Raw genomic sequence first — 21,798 nt, forward strand, 5'->3', positions numbered from 1 at the left:
GCGATCTCGCTTCGCCATCTTAGCGTCCCACATTGCCATGCCGTGCCCTGGTTCGTTTAGCGATTTGTGCTGGTAGAAAACGAGCGAAATCCGCGTCGGGTGTCTTCGGTTTGGTTTGAGGATTGGCGTGGTGGCGTGCAGCTCCCTTCTCGCGCATTCGATCAAGATGGAACCGTGGGAGGGCGCTACAGCCACGCCCCCGATCTCCCGGTCCAAGAAGTTGTGCTCGCTGTCCGACCACACTTCTTCATTCTTGGGGTCTTCGTGAGGGGGCGTGGCTAAGATGGCGTGGTGGACTCCGTTGAGCCTGCTAAAGAGGCCTTCAGAGGTAGGCTGCGGCGAAAAGGAGGAAGCGGGCAGGGCGTAATCTCTGGGGGAGGAGCAATGCACCTCTCTAGGCTCAGTTTTGAACGTGAAGTTGATGAGGAGGTATTCTGTGTAAGGGGGAGCCGGGAGGGTAGCCGTTGGGGGTCCGGTAGAGTTGGGGGTCCGGGGTGTAGACCTTTCTCTGGGGGCTGGAGTTGGGGTAGGTGGTGCTGGTGCTTTGGATGTAAGTGCTGGGGACATAGGGCCTCTCAGGGGGGTACTGGTCCACGCTGGCAGGGCGAGGGGGCACTTTGTAAGAGCTGTAGTAAGGGTCTGCAACTGAAAAGAAAACAATAGTGTAAATGTCATAGAAATGTTTATGTTTGTAGTTAATGAGAAGAACATGATGCTGTTGAATTTTTTGCATATCACTAATTAAGGAAAATGTGGCAATATGGTGTCTTGAAACAACTTTGGGAGTGTAAATGGTGATGGGAAACCACTATAATATGGTAAAAAAGTCAATTTTGCAGGATAGGTCTGCTTTAATTTTAAATGCATGGTGTCATAGTGAGCATTTCTATTGGTGTTTCTGTGAAATAAATCAATGGTTCCACAACCTTTTTTGCACCACGAACCGGCTTTATGTCCGACAATACAGACTGGGGGTGAAGGGCGGGGCACTTTTTTAGGGACAATATTTTCACGGGAGAAGACGCGGTCCTCCCAGCATGATTTAGTTCTGGTTAAATCATGTTTTAGTCCTGGTTTTAGACCTGGTTTGGAACTGGTTTAGATCTTGTTTAGACCTGGTTTAGACCTGGTTTAGACCTGATTTTAGTCCTGGTTTAGTCCTGGTTTTAGTTCTGGTTTAGAGGTGTGGGAAACACGGGAAGAGGCGCAGTCCACGCAGCATACGCTCTTATCCCTGTCCCTGCAACAGACTGTATAAAGACATGGACTAATAGAGTGTGACGACAAACAGTGTTCGGCTCCAGTCCAATGAAGCTTGCCGAGGCTAGCGATTATAGTGGTGAATTTGGAGCCAAGTTCCAGATTATGAATATGAATTTATTAATGGATAAAGTAGTGAAATAAAAACACCAGGATCATGTAGAACTAAGAGTTAATATGAACATTTTAAGACCAAAATGACTCTTTGATACCAGTCTCCTGCTATGTTGCTACTTATTTTGAATTTCTTCTTACAATTAAAATAATATATTGTACTGTGTGACCTACTCTGTCCAAGTAAATGTTTGTCTAAGTCTATATTCAGTCTCTGGTCCCTGCACACCACACACATGTGTTACCTTTGCTGTTGGGCTCTGGTTTCACTTTGGGAGTGAGAGGACTCAGGCCCAGTTTCTTCTCCAGACGCTCAGCCTGGGCCCTGAGTCGAGCCTCCTGTCTTATCTTACGCGCAGACTTTACTGGCTCCGCCAACATGCGCACCTGAGACACAAGCAGGATTTACACAAGGTCCAACAATGTCACACAGAGGTCACTTTGAGAGACAGAGTTAAAGACAGGTTCTGATGATTCACAAAATTTGACTTAATTTAGAAGCATAAAACCTGTTGTAAATATAAATTATAGTTTTAGACAAATCAAGAAGCAAGTTGTGAAGAAAAATACGTTGAAAATTACAGGAAGTAGAGCATTCTATTTAAGAAAGTTCCATACAGATGACATTATAATAGGGAGAATTCTGTCAAAAATTTTAAAAGTTTGGCACAATTTACACATAAGAAACAACAATTTCCAATATTTTAAACAGTGTTTTAATAAAATTTCCTAAATGGTTATTCGTTAGATATAAATTTCTGTAGACAATAGCGATTCCAATCCAGTACTTTCTCACACCTAACTAAACCTGCTGTAATTATCATTACCATTACTTAGTGCTCTGGGGCCTCTAGTGGCCACAGTTGGCATTACACCAGGCAGTGTGTCGTGAGGAGAGTGACACACATTCATTCACAAGAAAAAAAAAATCCTCACACACTTTACAGGGTTACTGTGGGATACGTTTGTATTTATGTAATGTATAGTTTTATGCAGAGTTTTTGTTATAGGTGTACAATAATTAAACAAAAAGGTTCAAGTGCTAGCACCAGTTAAAGCGATATTGGGCGGATTGACAAACTGATCCGTAAAGCTGGTCACATGATCGGCTGTCAGCTGGAGACATTTGTCACATTGAGGGACACGAGGACACTGAAAAAACTGTATGATTTGTAGATTTAATTTGATCTCTAGAATTCGGACATATTTTGAAAACTTAAAGGTCCTATATTCCTCGAAATGGCTTCTTATGAGCTTTTAACCATGTTATGTTGTTATGTTGCCTCGCTGTGTTTTGTTTCATTCACATGTTTGAGTAATCCTTTATTATAAGGCGGGACGGGTCACCCGGGTCACCCGGGCCTTTCTGTGTGGAGTTTGCATGTTTCTCCCTGTATGTGGATGGGTTTCCTCCGGGTACTCCGATTTCCCCCATCAAAACATGCTACATAGGTCTCGAGAACAGTTGATAGTCAAAGTCAGTTAAATACAATCAATTCAATCATTGTGTCCTTAGGCAAGACACTTCACCCACATTGCCTAGTATGGAAGTGGTGTGTGCGTGAGTTATGGTGGTGGTCAATTGATATGGCAGCTGTGCTTCTGTCAGTGTGCCCTAGGGCAGCTGTGGCTACAATAGTAGCTTATCATCACCAGGTATAGAGCGAATGAATAATGCTGAATAATGCTCAAAAGACAGACAAAAAATGTCTGTGAAATGTGCTATATAAATAAATAAATAAGTCTGGCTACATCTCCAAAGCTCAAAATGCTGTGTTCCACCTTGTGATGTCATGAAGCAGTAGTTTTTAGGTTAACATCTACTTGTTACCATGTGTTTAGTAGAGATAGCCAATTCCAGAGCTGAAATTATCCAAATGATTGTAGTGAAGGTGTACAAAGAAATTTAGAAACACAGTGGAGCACTTCTTCCTGTATTACCTCATAACATCACAAGGTGGAAAGAGTGTTTTCAGTTTGAGAGAAGAACACTACAGAGTAAATACGCAGGACTTTTTGGGTTAAACATGTGTGAATGAAATATAACAAAAATCCAGGTATGTTTTTGATGCGCATTCATAACTGAGCATTCCACCATAGAAGTACATGCGGAACACCCCCAGCATGAAGTATCAATACGTAATGTAGTTGATGTGTCAATATGCAAAATTTTAATACTTTGAATCAGGCCCGTCAACAGAAATTTGGGGGAAAGAACTTACTTTCTAATATTTGTATTTTCATTTGTATTTATGTTTATGTATGGTTTTATGCAGAGGTGTACAGTAATTAAACAAAAAGGCTCAAGTGCTAGCAACAGTTAAAGGGACATTGGGCGGATTGACAAATTGATCCGTAAAGCTGGTCACGTGATCGGCTGAAAGCTGGAGACATTTGTCACTATGAGGGACAGGAGGACACTGGACAAACTGCTCTCCATCATGGACACCCCTGCTCACCCACTGCACCAGACTATAGAGGGACAGAGGAGCTCATTCTCCAACAGGCTCCTACAGCTCCACTCAGACAGTGAGAGATACAGGGCTACATTCATACCATACTCCATACAGATGTACAACAACTCACCTTTATGTAACAGATAAGCCTTTGTCCTGTCAATCATCATATCATCTTTGCACTATTTTCCCTACGCCCTCTAGTACTGTATATAACTGTAATATACTGCATTTATATTACGATATTTGTGTTTTACTTTCTGTACATACAGTTATATAATTTATGTCTTATTGATACCAGTCTCTTGCGATTTTTACTGCTACTTATTTAGAAATTTATTACAATTTACATATGTTTTTGCTCTTTGTTATTGTAATATGATGTTATGCTGAAGTAATTTCCCTTGTGGATCAATAAAGTCTGTCTAAGTCTAAGTCTAAGTGGCATAAAATTGTACATGGTCACATTTTTATGTAGCATTTCAATCTTCAAAGCACTCACAGCACTTTACATCAAAAACCACTCACCCATTCACACACACATTCATACACCAGTGTACACAGCGAGGTGGGTTAAGTGTCTTGCCCATAGACTCATTCATTTGTGGGAGCTTGAATAGTGTGGGTCAATGGATCACCACTCAACCAATGATGTTTATGTCATAAGTGGGATTTGAACCTTTAACCTTCAGAGCAGTGGACAAATACTCTACCAACTGAGCTACTGTCACCTACAAACTATAAAAATAAAACATAATATCAAGACCAAACCAATGAATAAAGTGATAATAGTACACGGTGTACAATAATACACAAAGGGGTGTGTCACTTCTCCGAGTTACCCCTCTGGCCACTCACCTCTCTGGGAAAGGAGGACAGCACCTGCAGGGCTCCACTCTGGATCTTGGCCCACTGACCCTGGGCTTGTCCAAACTCGTCTCTGTCTGAGATCTTGTACAGAGGCAGGACGTGGAGCTGCTCGTCCTCTGGGATGTTCCTCACAGCTCGGTTATCCTCTCGGGTTAAAGTGCAAACCTGCAAGAACGCACAAGACCACAGCATACTGAGAAAGATTTATTCATTTCATATATCTTCGTTTATACAGGGAGATAAACACATAACTGCATATGTCCATTTAAAACATTAAAAACAGACGCAGGTGTGATTATGATGGTTTATCACCAGAATATTAAAATGTAGAAGCAACACCAGTTTATCCAGGTTTCACCACAAATCACCACATTCGAAGCCTTAAAAGATGTCAAAATCAGCATGAAACACTTTTACTTTTTACATTTTCAAACAGATACTTTGATACTTTTACTTAAGGAGATCTTTCATGTCATACTTTATTTTTTTTGCTCTGGTATCTGTACTTTAACTTAAGTAACATAATTGAGTACTTCTTCCGCCAGTGCCTGTCCTTGAAATGTATTCCATCTGTGGGAAGCAAAATAACCGAAAGCTTTTTTCCCATTTCAGTTCTAATGCAGCCAGTTTTTAGACAATCATGAGACTGTTCCCATATTAAAAGTTCCCATATTAAAGTTCAGCAAACAAGTGAGATATTCAGGCAGTACCAAGCAGTCCCTCATAAATACATTTTATACAGTTATTCTCTTCTGACAGATAATGATGGCCAACCTACTTTTTCATACTGTACAGCAGGAGTCTCCAACCGTTTTCCTTCTGTGAGCTACTTTTTGTAACGAAAATGCCAGAGAGCTACTAATGTTAAATAGTAAATAAGTAAATATGAGGGGTACAGTTAGATACCTATAACATAAACCATTATTCATTTATCAATGCGCAAATAAAGGCATTGACATTATATATTTACAACGGTAATAGGCATTTAACCAATAAAATTTGAGTTATTGAACGTAATACCTATAAATCAGAAATCCCTTGGAGAGCTACTTAGAAGAGGGTGTAGAGATACTGATAGCTCCCAGGCTACAAGCTGGAGACCCCTGGTGTGCAGTGATGGGTTTTTAATTCATTGGGCATTTGAAACAACAGTTTACAGTGTAGCAGGGCTGTAGTCAATGAAAGAAATTCTTGATTAACTAAAGACATGTCCTGCCGAGCGTTTAGTTGACTAAAAAGGGGGTGAGGCAAAAGATCTCAAAACTATTGCATATCTCTGTGTATCTGACCGAAACTGCACTCACAAGACTACTCCTGCAGGGGGAGTTCAAGCAAAAAGAACTATTTATGCAGAAAAAAGCACTAGAAAACAGTGTATTTATAAAAAGACATATAATTAAAACCAATATATCACATCTTAAGAGAGCAGGAGCTATTCCTCCGTATCTCTGTAACAGTGAGAGTGACTGACCACAGTGCTGCCGTTGTTCATGTTGTGTGTGTCTTTGTGAGCGTGTGCACAGAAGTCCACACAGGCCGTGACCCCAGAGAAGGGCCGGCCCTCCCTCCAGCCCAGACGGCAGTCCTGCCCCGAAGACTCGTTCTCAATCTGTATGGGACAAACACAAACTCTGAGCGGAGATACACAGGGTCTGCATAGCATGACATATACAGAACATGAGGCTCAATTAAATGTCTACATTATAAACTCCATTCTGTGAGCAGTGTAGCACACAGTGCAGCTCACCTGGTTGTGGTAGGCCTCAGGAGCCAGTCTCTTGTACAGAGGAGCCAGCTCTGTGGCCAGGCCCTGCAGATTATTCTCCACTCGCTCCTCCTTCAAAGAAACAGAAACAACTTTAATATACCAGAAGAATTGTAGCTCTCTGTAATTTGGCAAAAACAAATGTAATCAAACTAAGTTTTAATTTTATTTATTATTTATTTATTTATTTGAGACAGGGACAGCGCACAATTTTCGCATGAACCTTGACAGGAGAGATGCACTGTACATCAGGTTGTAGCATCAGTGCTAATTTCCACCTGTAGTCCCTGGACAGGTTCATTGATTGATTGTATTTAACTGACCTTGACTATCAACTGTTCATGGAGACCTGTAGCATGTTTTGGGTTGATGGGGGAAACCGGAGCACCCGGAGGAAACCCATCCAGACACGGAGAGAAACATGCAAACTCCGCACAGAAAGGCCCTGGGCGACCTGTTGATCAAACCCAGAACCTTCTTGCTGTGAGGCATGAGTGCTAGCCACTCAGCCACCGTGCCGTAATGGTATCATCAGTGATCATGTTGTGTGCATTCACCTCCTCGGGGGAGTCTCCCTGGAGTCTGAACTTGCGTGGTACTTTACTACGGGCAAATTTGCAGCCGTTGAAGTACATGCTCCAGGAGCAGCCGAAAGAGAAGGAGGCCCCACATGTGTCTGGGTCCAGCCCCTGACACGCACATGTACGACTGAGAGAGAGAGACACATACATACAGAGCAGTGAGATACAGTAGTAGTAGAGTATGGAACACGCTACTGTCACATACATTAACACTTAACTATAACACTTATGGGATAATGAGGCGTAAATGAGTGTATACAAGAGTTAAACCTAATCCGAGTTGAGCCTAGTTCAAGAGCAGTGTGTGACTCACTCTTCATTCAGAGCACAGCGGCGGCTGGTGGCAGAGCCGTATTTAAAGAGAGTATCTGTCAGGTCTCTGTACAGGTGGTCTGCCACAGGCCGAGGGACCCCCTCCCAGGCAAGTATGAGGATCACCAGCACTGCACTGTCACAGTAGTGCCCTGGACGCTGACGCACCAGACACAGCAGCTTCTCCTCCTCACTGCCCCGACGGATCACCTGCACACACAACGTACACACACAACACACAGGTTTGTACTATTCTGCATTTCAAATGTCAGTTTGTTCTTTAAATCAATAGTGAAAGCTCTTTTTATTTCATTTTTGAAAAGAGAAAATAGAGATTGATTCGTCCTACTGCCCAGCACTAATTGAGCGTCTTTCAAACAAAGTATAAAGTGTCTAGAAATGAAACTACTTGCTTTCATAGGAAAGAGAAATAATTAATGTGTACAATCAAATCATTTTTGTCCACTTCACTTTAGAAGTATGTCAGATGCTGTTTGATCAGTATATGATGTGGACAGTCTGCAGAGTTCAGTGCTCTGCAGTCACATGGTCACATACCCATTTGGCGATGGGACAGCCCTGGGAGCTGCGTCCTTCTTTCCCCGTGTAAACCACAACCTCCACTCTCACTGCGCTCCCTTTGGCCCCGTATCTGCAACACGCAACATCAATGTTTAAACAGAAAAATACCCACTGATAAAGTATTCAAGTAAGAAGAATTGAACTGCTACTAGGCAGCAAGAGGCAAAAGGGAAGTGAACTGGTGAATTACCTGACATTTTCAACATTTGTATTATGTACTTTTGTGATATACAGTTATACATAGTGTATCATTGTATTGTAATTGCAAAAATGCCAGAAAAACGTATTTAGCCATATTTTTGCCTAAGTGAAGACTACGGTTCAGTTTGAACACTCAAGGTTGTGATGGCATGTAGTAATACAAGAAGTACTCCACTGTGTTTTTAAACCCCATGCACCTTCACTAGAATCACACAACTCCAGGTACGTTTTTAATGGAGGTAACAACATTCTAACATGGCTAAAAGTTCATAAGAGTCAGTTTTGAGTAATATAGGACCTTTTGTGTAATATAGGACCTTTTCAGTAATATAGGACCTTTAAGATGGACCGTGTGCCTCAGGTTTAAATCATGCTGTCATCTGGTTTGACTGGCCCCTGGTCTAAACTGCAGAGGCTTCCTGTTTCGACATGCTGCGGAGCGTGAGACGTGCATGTGTGTAAGAGCGTGCACGTGACAGGAGCCAGCTCAGCACTGTTTCCTCCTAATGAGTCCAGAAGTGCATTCCACGGGCTCTGACAGACAGACCTCATGCTTCTCAGTCTGCACCGGACAATATTCTACGCCAATGTTTACACTGTTAAAGTCACCACACCTGTTCTCCATCAGCTCCCGCACGGCCGCTACGCTAGGCCCCGCCCCCAGGTGTGTGTAGTACGGGCCTTCCTCTTTCTCGCTGATTTGATCTGGAACAACAGAAAATGAAATGTTATTGTAAAGCTGCATGCTAGTAAATTGAATAATTGGAGGAAAGCAATTTCTGTGTATTTCTGTAGTGAAATGTTCATCAGTTACCATGGTGAAACAATGCAAACATTTAGATTGTCTGAAAACACAAGAAAAAATACAAAATGGATTTAAACAGCACATTTTCAGGAGCCTATGTTCAATATGAGTGTTCATGGTTCTATTTAAGTGTTTGATTTTCAACAAAAAGGTGAGAGCGACTAACTGAAAAACTTGTGAGTAATTTTATGTGTGAGAGACTTCTTTCCAGTCAGATTGTGTTAAAATAAAAGATCAGACTAAAATGATTAAGATTAAAACTCGAGTAACAAAGCCTCAGAAAGAGCAGAGTCTACACAAGGAATGTTGATGGCATCAGCTGCAAACTATCAATAGTTTCACTGGTTGAATATCTCTTTGAAATAATAGATTTTTGCATTTAGGTGAATTAAAATGACATTAAACATTTCAAGATTTGAATTCTATGCACAAACGCAGAGAGTGATCACATATTCTTTTTGCAGTCAGGAAGGAATGTCACTCAAGTTGTCAAAAAAGAGTAATAAAATCATACAACATATACAGCAAAACATTAGCACTGAGGACTAAACTACATTATTAAGTGACACATTTGTTGATTTTAAGATTATCCTATTTGAAATTAGTACTAACATAATATCTATACTTTATACTGCTCTGCATAATCAAACTATAATAATGAAAAATGATCTCGATAGAAATCAACCTTTTTTTTACTACTAATCCATAATGGAGCAGTGTAATCTCATTTTGTGCAAAGCTTTATGAAGAAATTTGTCAGGGCAGACCAAATATTGGCCTAGGCAGGAGATTTAATGATACGCAAATCTCTATTTCTATCTAAAACACATGGGAAAAGACAGCAGCATTATTAAATCATAACAGCATAATAAACTAATTCTGGTTTTTATTGTTTTGTTTTTTTTAAATACAATAAATATTCTGATATTTTGAAGCCTTCAGTCATCATATCATGACATTTATTTGTTTAAACATGAACTGAAAAAATCTAACAGTTCTCACCAATCACTGTTTTGACTAGTTGACTAATCAAAACATAATCTTGGCTAGACGACTGCTAAAGTAATCGCTCTACGCGGTTTATACTGCTTAGATAACACATGACTCACCGACACAGTGGCATGAAGGAAGGTCACTAAGTTTCTTCGATGGCGTGGTGAGCAGGTTCCTGGTGGGCGTGTCCAGAAAGCTGCCGGGAGACTCCAGGAAGCTGTTGACGCTGTGTTTGGATGGAGTTGACTCTGCAGAATGGCCCATGTCCCCTCCTAGATCTGCGCTAGTGGACAAAACTGTAACAGGGCCTGAGTGCTCAAGCTTATAATAATTCTGTTGACTGGGAGGAGGTGAGTTTCTGGAGTCTGAAAATCCATTGACTAAACTATGATGGGGTAAGGAGTTTGGATGAGTGTAGATGTCCCGATCTAGTCCCATGTGTCCAGACAAACACCCATTATAATGACTATGGTTGAGCTGTCCATTAGCTAGGCACTGCGGTTGGTTTTGTCTCATTTGACTAGAACATTCTGAATTCCCAAACTGTGCTGTTCCATTTTGTATAAACTGCCCTTTTTGTTCTTGTGCTTCTTCCAAATATTTCTTGACATCGATTTGAGCTTGTGGTAGAAACAGCTTCCTTTTATGGTTCAGCCCCTGTAGCTGTATTTTCGGACCTCTCTTCTTGTTCGGCGTCTCCCCGTTTCTCTTCGACAATGGCGTTCTCCGATTGGCTCCTTCCTCTTTCGTTTTCTTTTTTCTCTGCCTGGTAGGTGTGATTTTGGCCTTTTTCTGGTTAGCGTTTAATGCCGAGGCGTTGAAGTTGTATTTTATAGCAGACACAGGCGTCCCCCTCGGCGGATTGTTCTCAGACTGCTGGTTGTGTCTAGCTTGGATAATGAACGCTAAGTCCGCAAGCTGCGCCGCTACCTCCTCCTCATCTCGGTTGCGTCTTGGTTTCGCTACAATTCCATCCTCACCCACTTCCTTTTTAATGGTAAACTCTGACTTTATGACCTGAAATGGTTCTATTTTCTTACATTGAATAACATTGCCTTGCCTTGCTATTGGTGGTCGTATTACTGATGTTTTGAGTGAGCTTATAACAGAGACTTTGTTAAATGCTGGTTTAGCTTCGGTTAGTTTTGAAACTGGATGTTCATAGTTACTTTCAGTTTTAATGGCTGCGGTGGTGTTTTGAGGTAGAGCTGCCAGTTGAGTCAAGGCCTCTATAGCGATTGCCTGATCAAAACTTAAATTCCGCTTTTCGGCTAAAGATTGCACGCTTGGGAGCAACTCTTTTTGCGTAGGCTCAGTTTTAATAGGCTGAGATGTTCCTTGCACAAGCTGAGGAGTCTTCAGATCATTCTCTTTCTGGAAATGAAAATCTGGTGGTTCAGTTTTGATGGATCGCAAAATATTCGAACGCGAACCGAATATTTTATCCTCGAGTCCCTTTCTCTCCGTAACTGACAAGCAAACCACCGCAGCCAAAGTTGACAACGGATCTTCGCAAACTTCTTCAACATCTCGCAGGCGTTTCGTGGCCTGCTCCGTGAACCACAACCAAGGTTCCTCCGTTTTGATCTTTTTCAGAGGAACCGTGAAGTCCTCAGGTGGAGTCTTGAGTCCGTTTTTTGGAACCATAGTTATAATCGTCCTTGGAGGTTCATTGGAAGTCACTGTGCTTTTTGGGGGTTCGAGATAGCACCCTGTTATCATGTTAGCACCTTGAGTTTTTGTCTTAGAGCAGCCATTTTGTAGAGTTACAGAGAAGGGTTGGTGAAGTCCGTTACAGGCTGGTTCACCCCTTGGAAGTGCAGGATTTGAAGCGTATTGGTGATTATTGTTGATGTTGATGTGAATTTGAGGTATATTATCATCTTCCTCCCCATCTTCCTCTGCTGCTGCTGGCTGGGAGGCATCCATGTGAGTTTTGCCATTGACCGGCCAGGTTTTTGGAGCCACCTGAAACACAGAGAGAGGAAACAAGATGAGCTATGGGTGTGTGCAGTAATCCACCTTCATTATTGTTCATTCGTTATAATAGTTACTGCAGCTGGTGGGCCATTTCCTTGTCATTACAAGCAGGTTTTTAAAGATCACATTCTTTTTAGTAATTCATGTGTCTACTGTTTCCTCCATTTAGTTAGGGGAATAATTAAAGACATGGTAAATTGAGGGGTGGAGGACGTGTCTGGGATGAAGGAAGTCTGAGAGTCCCTGCTTAGACCCGGCGCTGGATAAGCGGAAGAAAATGGATGGATGGATAGATGGTAAATTGAGCTTTTCAAGGCACTCAAAACCACTCAACAATTCACACACACACAACAACAACATTCATCTGTGAGAGCTGGAATCGCACCGCCAACCTAATATGCCCGTGGATCTGACCACTCAACCAGTGATGTTTATGTCAAGAGCGGGATTTGAACCACCAACCTTCAAATCGGAGGACAAACACTACCAACTGAGCTACTGTTGCCCCAAAAAATGCTCTAAAAAATGTTTAAACATGTATTTACACAACCATCAACCTTCTACACCTCAAAATTCCCAAATGTTGCAGTAGTACAAAGAAAAAGTCCCCACAATAAATATTGCTGCCCAAAAATTAATGTTCCCTCTGTCATATATTGAACAAACTCAATATTCTAGAGGTGATTATTGTGACAGGTCTTCCAACAATCACAAAACAAAATGTAAAAGGCCCATATTACACAGTAGGGATGGGACGATAACCGAAATATCATGATATTGTATCATCAAAGTTCTCACAGTAATATCGTGGACCATTACAATACATGGAATTACAAGTCTCTGCTTAAATAAAGAGTTTTGGTGCAGCAATAGCTAAAAAAAAGACAGAGGGAACTACATAGACCATGATCCTTTGCTCCATTTCAGTGTTGACTACATGAAGAAATAACAGCTCTAAGCACTTTAAAGTCTTAGTTCTTTGGAATTAAGTCTTGTCAAGGCATTTTAAGAAGAAAAAGTAGCATATTACGTTTTGTTAGCCTCCACAAAATATCGCAATAAATATCGTACCACGAGGTTCAGACGATATTGTATCGTGAGATCATTACACCCCTATTACGCTGTATTTAAACTTCATACATGTCATTAGGATCATTTGGATCATTTCAGTCCTGGAATGGCCAATCCCCTCTAAACAAAAGGTAAAAGGTAGCTATTAACTTGAAAACTACTACATTATGACATCACAAGGTGGAATAGAGCATTTAGAGCTTTGGAGATGTTGACAGGCTAAACCAGGATTACTCTAACATGTGTGAATGAAACAAAACACAACTCCAGGAATATTTTTAACACTTAAAGCTCACAAGAGTCAGTTCCGTGTAATACAGAACCTTTAAATTGTGATGTTGCATTACAATAACTATTCAAATAAATAAATAAATAAACAGTCTCTGTTTAAAATCCCTATTCTAGCTCTTGTGCTCTCGTCTCTATTGTTGCCGGTTCCACTCCGCCTGCTCGGCTCAGTGGCACAGGAGCAGTGGGACTCCTGCAGCCTGTTTCTGTTGCGTCACAGATGTGGGGTCAGCGAGGGCAAGTGTGGAGAGTGTGCGCACATGTCACGTCTTGAGATCGCCCGGAGGAGTGGAGCTGAGCATGTGTGTGTATGAGGATGCGTGCGTGTGTGTGTGTGCATGTGTGTGCATGTGTGTGTGCGTGGGTGCGTCTGAGCCAGCCCATTGGCTAGAGCTCCTCTGCATGTCTAAGTGAGTCTTTAACCCACTTCAGGTTTAGTGCAGGCTAAGGCACAACATTACAGCGCTCTTTGACCTCTAGAGTCCATTGTGTTGACGTACTGAAAAGTGGAGCTGATTGTGCGTCATTATACAAAGATGTCAATAGCTTAAAAGGCCCATATTACGCTATTTTCTCATTATGTTGTTTCCTCATCAAAAACATACTCGGAGTTGTGTTTTGTTTCATTCACACATGTTTAACACACAAGTCCTGCATATTTACACTGAGTTCTTCTCTCAAACAGAAAACACTCAATACTAGGGATGTAACGATATCCAAGTCTCACGATATGATATCGTCACGGTACAATCGGTATGATATTTATTGCGATATTGTGGGAAAGCTCACGATATGTTGGGGACACTCAAGATTAGGGATGTAACAATATCCAAATCTCTCAGTACGATATTTTCATGATATATATCTCACGGTACGATATTTATTGCGATATTTTCTGGAGGCTAAACAGCTAAAACTGGTAATATGCTACTTTTTCCTCTTAAATGCCTCGACAAGACTTAATCCAAAGAACTAAGACTTAAAAGTGCTTGGAACTGTTATTTCTTCTTGTAGTCTACATTGAAATGGAGCAAAGAATCATGGTCTATGTAGTTCTCTCTGTCTTTTTTTTAGCTATTGCTGCACCATAACTCTTAATTTAAAGGTTGTATGGAGGATTTTTTTTGTTTCAAGTTGTCAATGATAGCATTATAGAGGTGCAGTAGCCTTGTAATTATGATGACCAAAAAAAAGAGAATAAAAATTAATCAACTCTGGAAGTGGTGGGGCTAAACATTTGCCAATAGATAACGACACTGCCTCATTATCTGTTAGCTGACAGGCTGTCAATCAATCTCCCTACGTTTCTAGCGTAACTAACTTGCCTGCACGCCGCCGGTACGTGGCTTACGTACGACTGTCACGCAGTCCACAGACGCAAGCCGCACAGACGCTGTTTACTCCACCAACGCAACAGTTCTTAGCGGCTTTTTTGACCTATATCTTCCTCGCAGTTCGCACAAAGTTTGTTGCAATGGCAGACAAGAATCCAGGAGCAGTTCGCCGCAAAAGAAAGTCCGTTTTTGAGGTCGCTGAAAGAAGAAGACAAGGGGAAAAGCAGCGAAGCCAAACTAAGGTGATTCTTGAAGATTCATTCCAGCGATGGCGCAACTGAAGCAGACGCAGGGTCTAAAGACTGAACCACTGGTCGCCAAATTACTCCTGGACAGGAAACTTCTGCTTATTATGAAAACGTACTTTATTTCCAAGAGCTAGACAAACGTTTTTCAGGACACGAAAGCGATATCCTATGTCTGAAAACGTAATTTTCAATGCAAAGAAAGAGTCCGCTTGCTGCTGCGTGTTGTAGCTAGTTCATTCGCACTGAATCTCCGCGCACCTTCTCTGCTCCCCTTTCCTGCTCTCCTGTCCCCGCTGCCCGATCCGCTCTTCCCCCTGCTCCTCACTTCTCCGGGCACGGAATCTCCGCGCACCGCTCCCCACTCCTCTCTCCTCTCCTCTCTCCTCTCCCTGCTCCCTGCTCCGCTCTTCTCCCTGCTCCTCACTTCTCGTCCGCGCACGAAATGTCCGCGCACCCGCTCCCCCCGCTCCTCACTTCTCCGCCTTGCCTAACCAACACTGTAGTTAGTTGTTTACAAGTCATGTGCAGCGCACCGGCTGTAAACAAACCTGTTTCTGGCATAGTGAGGAGGCGGGAGGAGGCGTTTCTACGTAGGGAGCTGTAGGGGAGGGGGGGTGGTTTCACGCATGCGCAACATTTGAAAAAGGACAAACAGTCGCTGGATTTCTCGTTCCTTGGAAAATCCTCTATACAACCTTTAAGCAAAGAGACTTGTAATTCGATATATTGTGATGGTCCACGGTATTATTATGAGACCTTTGACGATACAATATCACAATATTTTGGTTATTGTTACATCCCTACTCAATAACACTTTGTGATATCATGTGGTAATACAGGAAGTGCTCCACTGTATTTTTAAACTCTAAACACCTTCCGTAGAGTCATTTGGATAATTTCAGCTCTGGAATTTCCCATCTCTAAAAAAAAAAAAGGTTAACTTGAAAACCACCGCTTCATGACATCACAAGGTGGAACAGAGCATTTTGAGCTTTGGAGATATAGACAGACTAATAACAAAGAATTACTCAAACATGTGTGAATGAAACAAAACAAAACAAAAACATTCTAACGTGGCTTAAATCTAACAGTAAATTTTACGTAATATAGGACCTTTAATTTGCAAGGACATACTGGTAGCTTTTAATTTGCAGACAGTTTACTTGCATAATTACAATATTGTGATGTCAGCACATTGTCGGATCTTCGTGGCTAAACAAAAGTGAGTGGAGCTTTCGGTAATACAGGCATATGGTTTTATTGTTCATTTCTTAACCAATATTTCTCACCTACACCGCCCTTCTGTTGTCCCCATTAAAACCACAGTTCATCAGGGCCACAGCTTTGTACAGCCAGTTCTCTGTCTGGGTATTTACAAATAAGAAAGAACATTCCTAACCACAAATATGACAGCCTCCAATTAGCAGCATGAAGCGCCATGAGACAAAGGACGTTCAAGGTCAGGCTGTGCTGTGAATTGAGAGAAAGATATGAACTGAGATCTAGTCATTTCAAATTGTCAATGATCAGATAAAGGATTTAATGAAGAGGTTTACAGCCAATCTTCCATCAGTAAAAGCAGGAAAGCAGTTTTTTTCTGTCTTAAAATCACTGAAAAGCACTAAAATGTTCAAGAAAATAAAACTGAACTGATGTCTTTGTTTTTAGTAAGAAAAATCAAATTGAAGGTTGCGACTGACCAATACAAAGAAAGAAAATTGTGATTAGATGATTGATATTTTTATTTATTTATTTATTATTATATATATAAATGGACGATGTGTTCTAAAAAGGAAGTGAGCATGGGGGCTGTTTCGGCTCCATCTAGTCTGGTGTTTTTATTTCACTATTTTGTCTATAAATGAATTCCTATTCCTAATATGGAACTCAGATCTAAATTCACCGTAACTTTTACCCTCAAGAGTTTCATTTGACTGGAGACAAATGCTATGGGTGACCTCACACTCCCTTAATCCACTTCTTTACACAGTCTCTGATTTGGACTGATGATTAGAGATAAATCAATATAACAGTAGGCCGATAGTCTTTTAAAGTATTTGCTACTACCCTTAAATCTCCAGCAGAAGCCGATTTTGTTTGGCCCGATCAGCAGTGTAAATATGTATTAAGACTATTTGCATCACACTTTACATGAACATTTGATTCCAAAGAAGGCACTGCAAAAATGTAACTACACAGCTCTCTTATCCAGTTTGATGTAAAACAAGGTCTTGGATGAATATGAAATAAATTTAAAGGGACAGTTCGTAATTTTGTACATAGGGCCTCATTTCCTAGTGAGCCAGATTGTTGGAGACGTGTGGAGACACTTTTAAAAATATTCCATCCAGGCCTTGTATTTGCAGAGGTCGCTGGTGCTAGGCTAGTGCATGTCAATGGCCATAGTTAGCCTGCCACTAAAAACAGTCTTACCCACTCCACAAAACACCCGAAGCAAATCTATTATAACACCAGATTGACGATGTAAATGTCTGTGTCGATAGAATCATTTTAGAAGTAAAAGCAACCTTGTATTTGAAGGATTTATGCCTGAGCAGCAGCAGCGAGTTGTATGTCCTGATAGAAAGCTTGGCAGCGGTGGACTGATATATGAGAAAATAGTCCCTCAACATGTAACGATTCATGCAATGCAAGGTTAATTTTATTTCAAACATTATTCTGTCAACACAGACATTCACATGGACAGTCTGGCGTAATAATAAATTTACTTTGGGTGTTTTGTGGAGTGGGTAAGACTGTTTTTAGTGGCAGGATAACTATGGCTATTGACATGCACTAGTCTAGCACCAGTGACCTCTGCAAATACAAGGACTGGATGGAATATTTTTAAAAAGTGTCTCCACACGTCTCCAATACTCTGGTTCACTAGGAAATGAGGTCCTATGTCCAAAATTCAGAACTGTCCCTATTAGATATACAATATTAGATATTGTCCCAAAAATATCGACAAAGCTTACGGGTCATCAACCAAAATTTTATTGTTGTGACATGCCTATATGTGAATTCTTCTAACAGAAAGTCTCAACAAATTTAAGCTTTCAGGACAAAGACACAAAAACATATCCCAAATTCAAATCTGCATGATAAAAATATAATGCAGGCAGCGTGACACAGATAAAAGAGTGTGTCATGTGCCCGGCCTAAGCAGAAGTGAACCTGAGCCTTTGTAGGAGCTGCTGGATACATTTGCAAACCAAAGATAACTTTTCCCCAGAGTCCATGCTTTCACTTATAGTTGTTTACCTGATGTGACTTGTTAACCACCACTTTGAAGTATATGTTTAACTTTAAAGAGAAAGAAGATACAAACAGACAGATCATACAAGGCAAAGGCTCTGTAGATATGAAGCAGATTCTTAAGAACTTCAAACCAAAAACACTTGTGTATATAACAGACAGGCTCCCAGTCCAACCCTGTTCTTTTGGCTATTGTGAAACGTAACTCTGTATGACTCTGTATTCATGTTTAATTTTCAGCTTGTCTTGCAATAAACCAACTTCAAACAAGAATAGGAAAAGTATTTATTTTACAGACCACTACTGTGTTTTTTATGTCTGACGTAAAACAGCTTTGAAACTAAGAGTGCACTTTTGGATTTAGTCTTTAATTTAATTTAATTTATTAAGGTATTTTCTGATCTATGTTATAATGTTGTTTCCTCATCACAAACATAACTTAAGTTGTGTTTTGTTTCATTTACACATGTTTAACACACAAACCCTGCAGACATAGGCAGAGTTCTTCACTAAAACAGAAATACTGGTAGTAATAGAGAAGTGTTTCATTATGTTTTTAAACTCCATACACCTTCACTAGAATCATTTAGATGATTTCAGACCTGGAATTGCTGATTTCTACTGAACAAAAGGTAAAACTACTGCTTCATGACATCACAGAGTGGAACAGCATTTTCAGCTTTGGAGATGTAGACAGACTAATAATATAGGATCACTTAAACACGTGTGAATGGAACAAAACACAACTCCAGGTATGTTTTTGAGGAGGTAACAGTACATGGATAAAAGCTCACAATGAGTCAGTTTTGGATAATATTAATTCATTAATTCATTTAATAATTCTTTCACATTTAGTTTGAGTGATTTATGTACTAATCAAAATAGGCCTAGGACTAAACCCTGTTACACTCATTGGAAGACAATACTAAAACTTCAATACAAACTGGAAATATTTTTAAATTCATGAAATCACGTTTTCTGAGCACATGTGCGAGCAGAACAAGGTCCTTGTGACTCATGTTTTGCACAAACGTTGGATTAGGCACATCTACAAATTTGCTCAAACAGCGGTTGTAAGTTGAGAAATACATGATGTTTAAGTCATGGCTCATGTATAAGAGGATTAGCTGTAAACACAATTTGGGGTAAAAAGATTCTTAGTCACCTTGGGCTGATCTGAGCTGTGCCATGGAGAAGACTGTCCAGAGGATTTGTGTTGAGTAAGACATTATACTTCACTGTGTAATAGATTTAAGGCTGTGAAACAGAAGCGTCAGTTTATGTTACAAATAGCATGACACACTGGTGGCTTTGGAACGCAACTTGTAATAGGTATTTTTAAAATCAAGTGCACTATGTAACTTTTCTGATGGGAGGTTAGTCACTTGCTTCTCTTGAAACTTGTCTATCTCCATAGACACAAGAGTGAAGCTTAAAGGTCTTATCTGTGGACGTCACTCACAGTGAGAAAAAGCTATAAACGAAAGATAAATACATTTAATGTCATACTGTGAAATATTTCATGCAAAGCAATTATCTTCATGGAGACAACCAGGTGACAGCTCTTAAAAAGTACAGTACATATTAGTATATATTGTATAAGCAGTTCTTGGGGTCAAAATAAGATGTCTGCATCTAAGTAGTAAGCAATTTATTGTTTTATTATCAGTAAGTCCGTGTTTACATGCTAGTTGTTGTTTTACCATCACAGCAAAACTCTGCACTGGTCTCTAAAAGTTGTGCACCACTACAAGCTGTTGAACTAGTTCTGTTTTTCACGTTTTTAAAACAGTGAAACTCAGACACAGGGTGTTTAAGGTAACACAGGTTTCTATTTCAGACCAAATCCTTATATTAGACATGTATGTTTTCTCTGGCAAGCTACACCAGAATCCAGATCCTACTCCAGTCCAGCGCACTCTCTCCACTCTCACTGTCCACAGCTGTCCGGCCTTCTCTTTTACTACTTACTACACACACGCTGCTGATGCAACAGACGGCTGGAGCTCAAACGCTGGAGCTAAGACTGAGCCAAACCTGCCAATGTGACTGCACGCTGCCCAAAGCTGAAAGCGCACCCAGCAGGAACAGAGAAAATGACAAAGAAGTGGTCACAATAACTTGTTTTTAATGACAAAGCAGCACTGGCTCTAATCCAATTCTAACCAGACGTGTCATGGTCAAAGTGGGTGACATGTCCCAAACAAACTTGAATAAGAAGAGATTAGATTTAAAGGTGCATTGTGTAACTTTTCTGGTTGCGGGTCCATCAAATGCTTTGTCTGGAATGTTTCTATCTTCACGGAGACCAAACTAGAGCTGGACCAGAAGTTATAAGCACTGTTTTTCTATGTATTTGTGAGCTATAAACCCACCTGTACCTGAATAAATAAATGAGAGAGCAGTTCAGTGTCATACTGTGGAACATAGATTTCGTCATTTGTAGAACTGATTTGCATTTAAAATATTATCCGAATTTGATTGTGAAGAAAATTTGATCAGTCTAAAGGAAAATGACTCATATGATTTAGAAACCAAGTACTATTAGGCTTGTCAAAAGATGTTAATCTCGAAACTAGATACTCATTTGAATAAGTATCAATGCTAAAAAAAAAAGTCACATTCACAGAACAGAAATGAAGCTTTCTAGATTTAGAATGATCTTTAGCTGTATCAGAACAAGTATAAGGGAGCATAGACAAGGACCACTGAGAGATTACACAGATAGAGAGACACAGAAGACCACATGGAAATATAAAAGAAAGCACTATGATTTAATGTTGAAAAATCACATTCTACTGTCTAAAAAAGAGTGTTTTTTATTATCACTGCAGTATCGAAATACAGTTTTGAGATTTTAGAATCATGACAACAATCCCTGTATCATTCGTTCATTCGTTTTTCAATATAAAACCGTAAGTAAGAAAATGAAAAAAACAACAGTTTTCTTCATTATTTGTCTCCAAAACCAAAATGAAAAAAACGATAATGATTAGTTTTTCCAGTTTTCGATTTTGTGTTTAAATGAATAATGGAAAAAACAGATAACGGACGTAAGTGACTTAAACTGTGAGGCCGGACTTTTGCACTGCATACAGACTAAACCAAGACTAAACTGTTTTCACTCCTGGTCTGGTCCTGGTCTCAGTCCTGGTCTGGTCCTGGTCTCAGTCCCGGTCTAGTTCCAGTCTGGTCCCAGTTTGGCCCTGGTCTCACTCTCGGTCTCAATCTTGGTCTGGTCCCGGTCCTGGCCCCGGACTCAGTCCTAGTCTGGTCCTGGTCTAAGTCCTGGGATCAGTCCCGGTAGGGTACCAGCCTGGTCGCGGACCTGGTTTAGTTCTGGTTCAGTCCTGGTTCAGTCCGGCATTGCAGTTTAAGTCACATAAACCGGAAACGGCCATTATCTGTTTTTTCCTTTATTCATTTAAACACAAAATCGAAAACTGAGAAAACGAATCATTATCTGTTTTTTTCCTTTATTCATTTAAACACAAAATCGAAAACTGAGAAAACTAATCATCTGTTTTTTCATTTAGGTTTTGGAGATAAATAATGAAGAAAACAGTTGTTTTTTCATTTTCTTATTTTCAGTTTTATTTTGAAAAACTAATGAATAAATGACACATGGATTTGACAACTCTAGTTACAATGCTGCTGTTTGTGTTATTTCATATACTTGA

At 40.4% G+C, this 21,798-nt stretch overlaps 1 protein-coding gene across 3 annotated transcripts in view; it reads right to left on the reverse strand.

Annotated features, from left to right (window-relative positions):
* Nucleotides 1–266: 266 nt before the first annotated feature.
* tet1 (tet methylcytosine dioxygenase 1) overlaps nt 267–21,798 on the reverse strand; it is a 66,512-nt gene continuing 44,980 nt past the window's right edge. For all 3 annotated transcript variants that reach the window (XM_055162720.1, XM_020929251.2, XM_055162721.1), the window contains 10 exons: nt 10,056–11,907; nt 8,756–8,846; nt 7,917–8,010; nt 7,360–7,568; nt 7,023–7,173; nt 6,448–6,537; nt 6,172–6,309; nt 4,689–4,865; nt 1,620–1,761; nt 267–645 (listed from right to left, as the gene is read on the reverse strand). In XM_055162720.1, the coding sequence (XP_055018695.1) occupies nt 401–645; nt 1,620–1,761; nt 4,689–4,865; nt 6,172–6,309; nt 6,448–6,537; nt 7,023–7,173; nt 7,360–7,568; nt 7,917–8,010; nt 8,756–8,846; nt 10,056–11,907 (3,189 nt within the window). In that variant the 3' untranslated portion in view covers nt 267–400. The remainder of the gene's footprint in view (nt 646–1,619; nt 1,762–4,688; nt 4,866–6,171; nt 6,310–6,447; nt 6,538–7,022; nt 7,174–7,359; nt 7,569–7,916; nt 8,011–8,755; nt 8,847–10,055; nt 11,908–21,798) is intronic.

This window comes from Boleophthalmus pectinirostris, unplaced genomic scaffold, assembly GCF_026225935.1.
Source record: "Boleophthalmus pectinirostris isolate CB_2022bp ecotype Guang Dong unplaced genomic scaffold, ASM2622593v1 HiC_scaffold_5, whole genome shotgun sequence".
In the NCBI taxonomy this organism is placed as follows: Eukaryota; Metazoa; Chordata; class Actinopteri; order Gobiiformes; family Gobiidae; genus Boleophthalmus; species Boleophthalmus pectinirostris.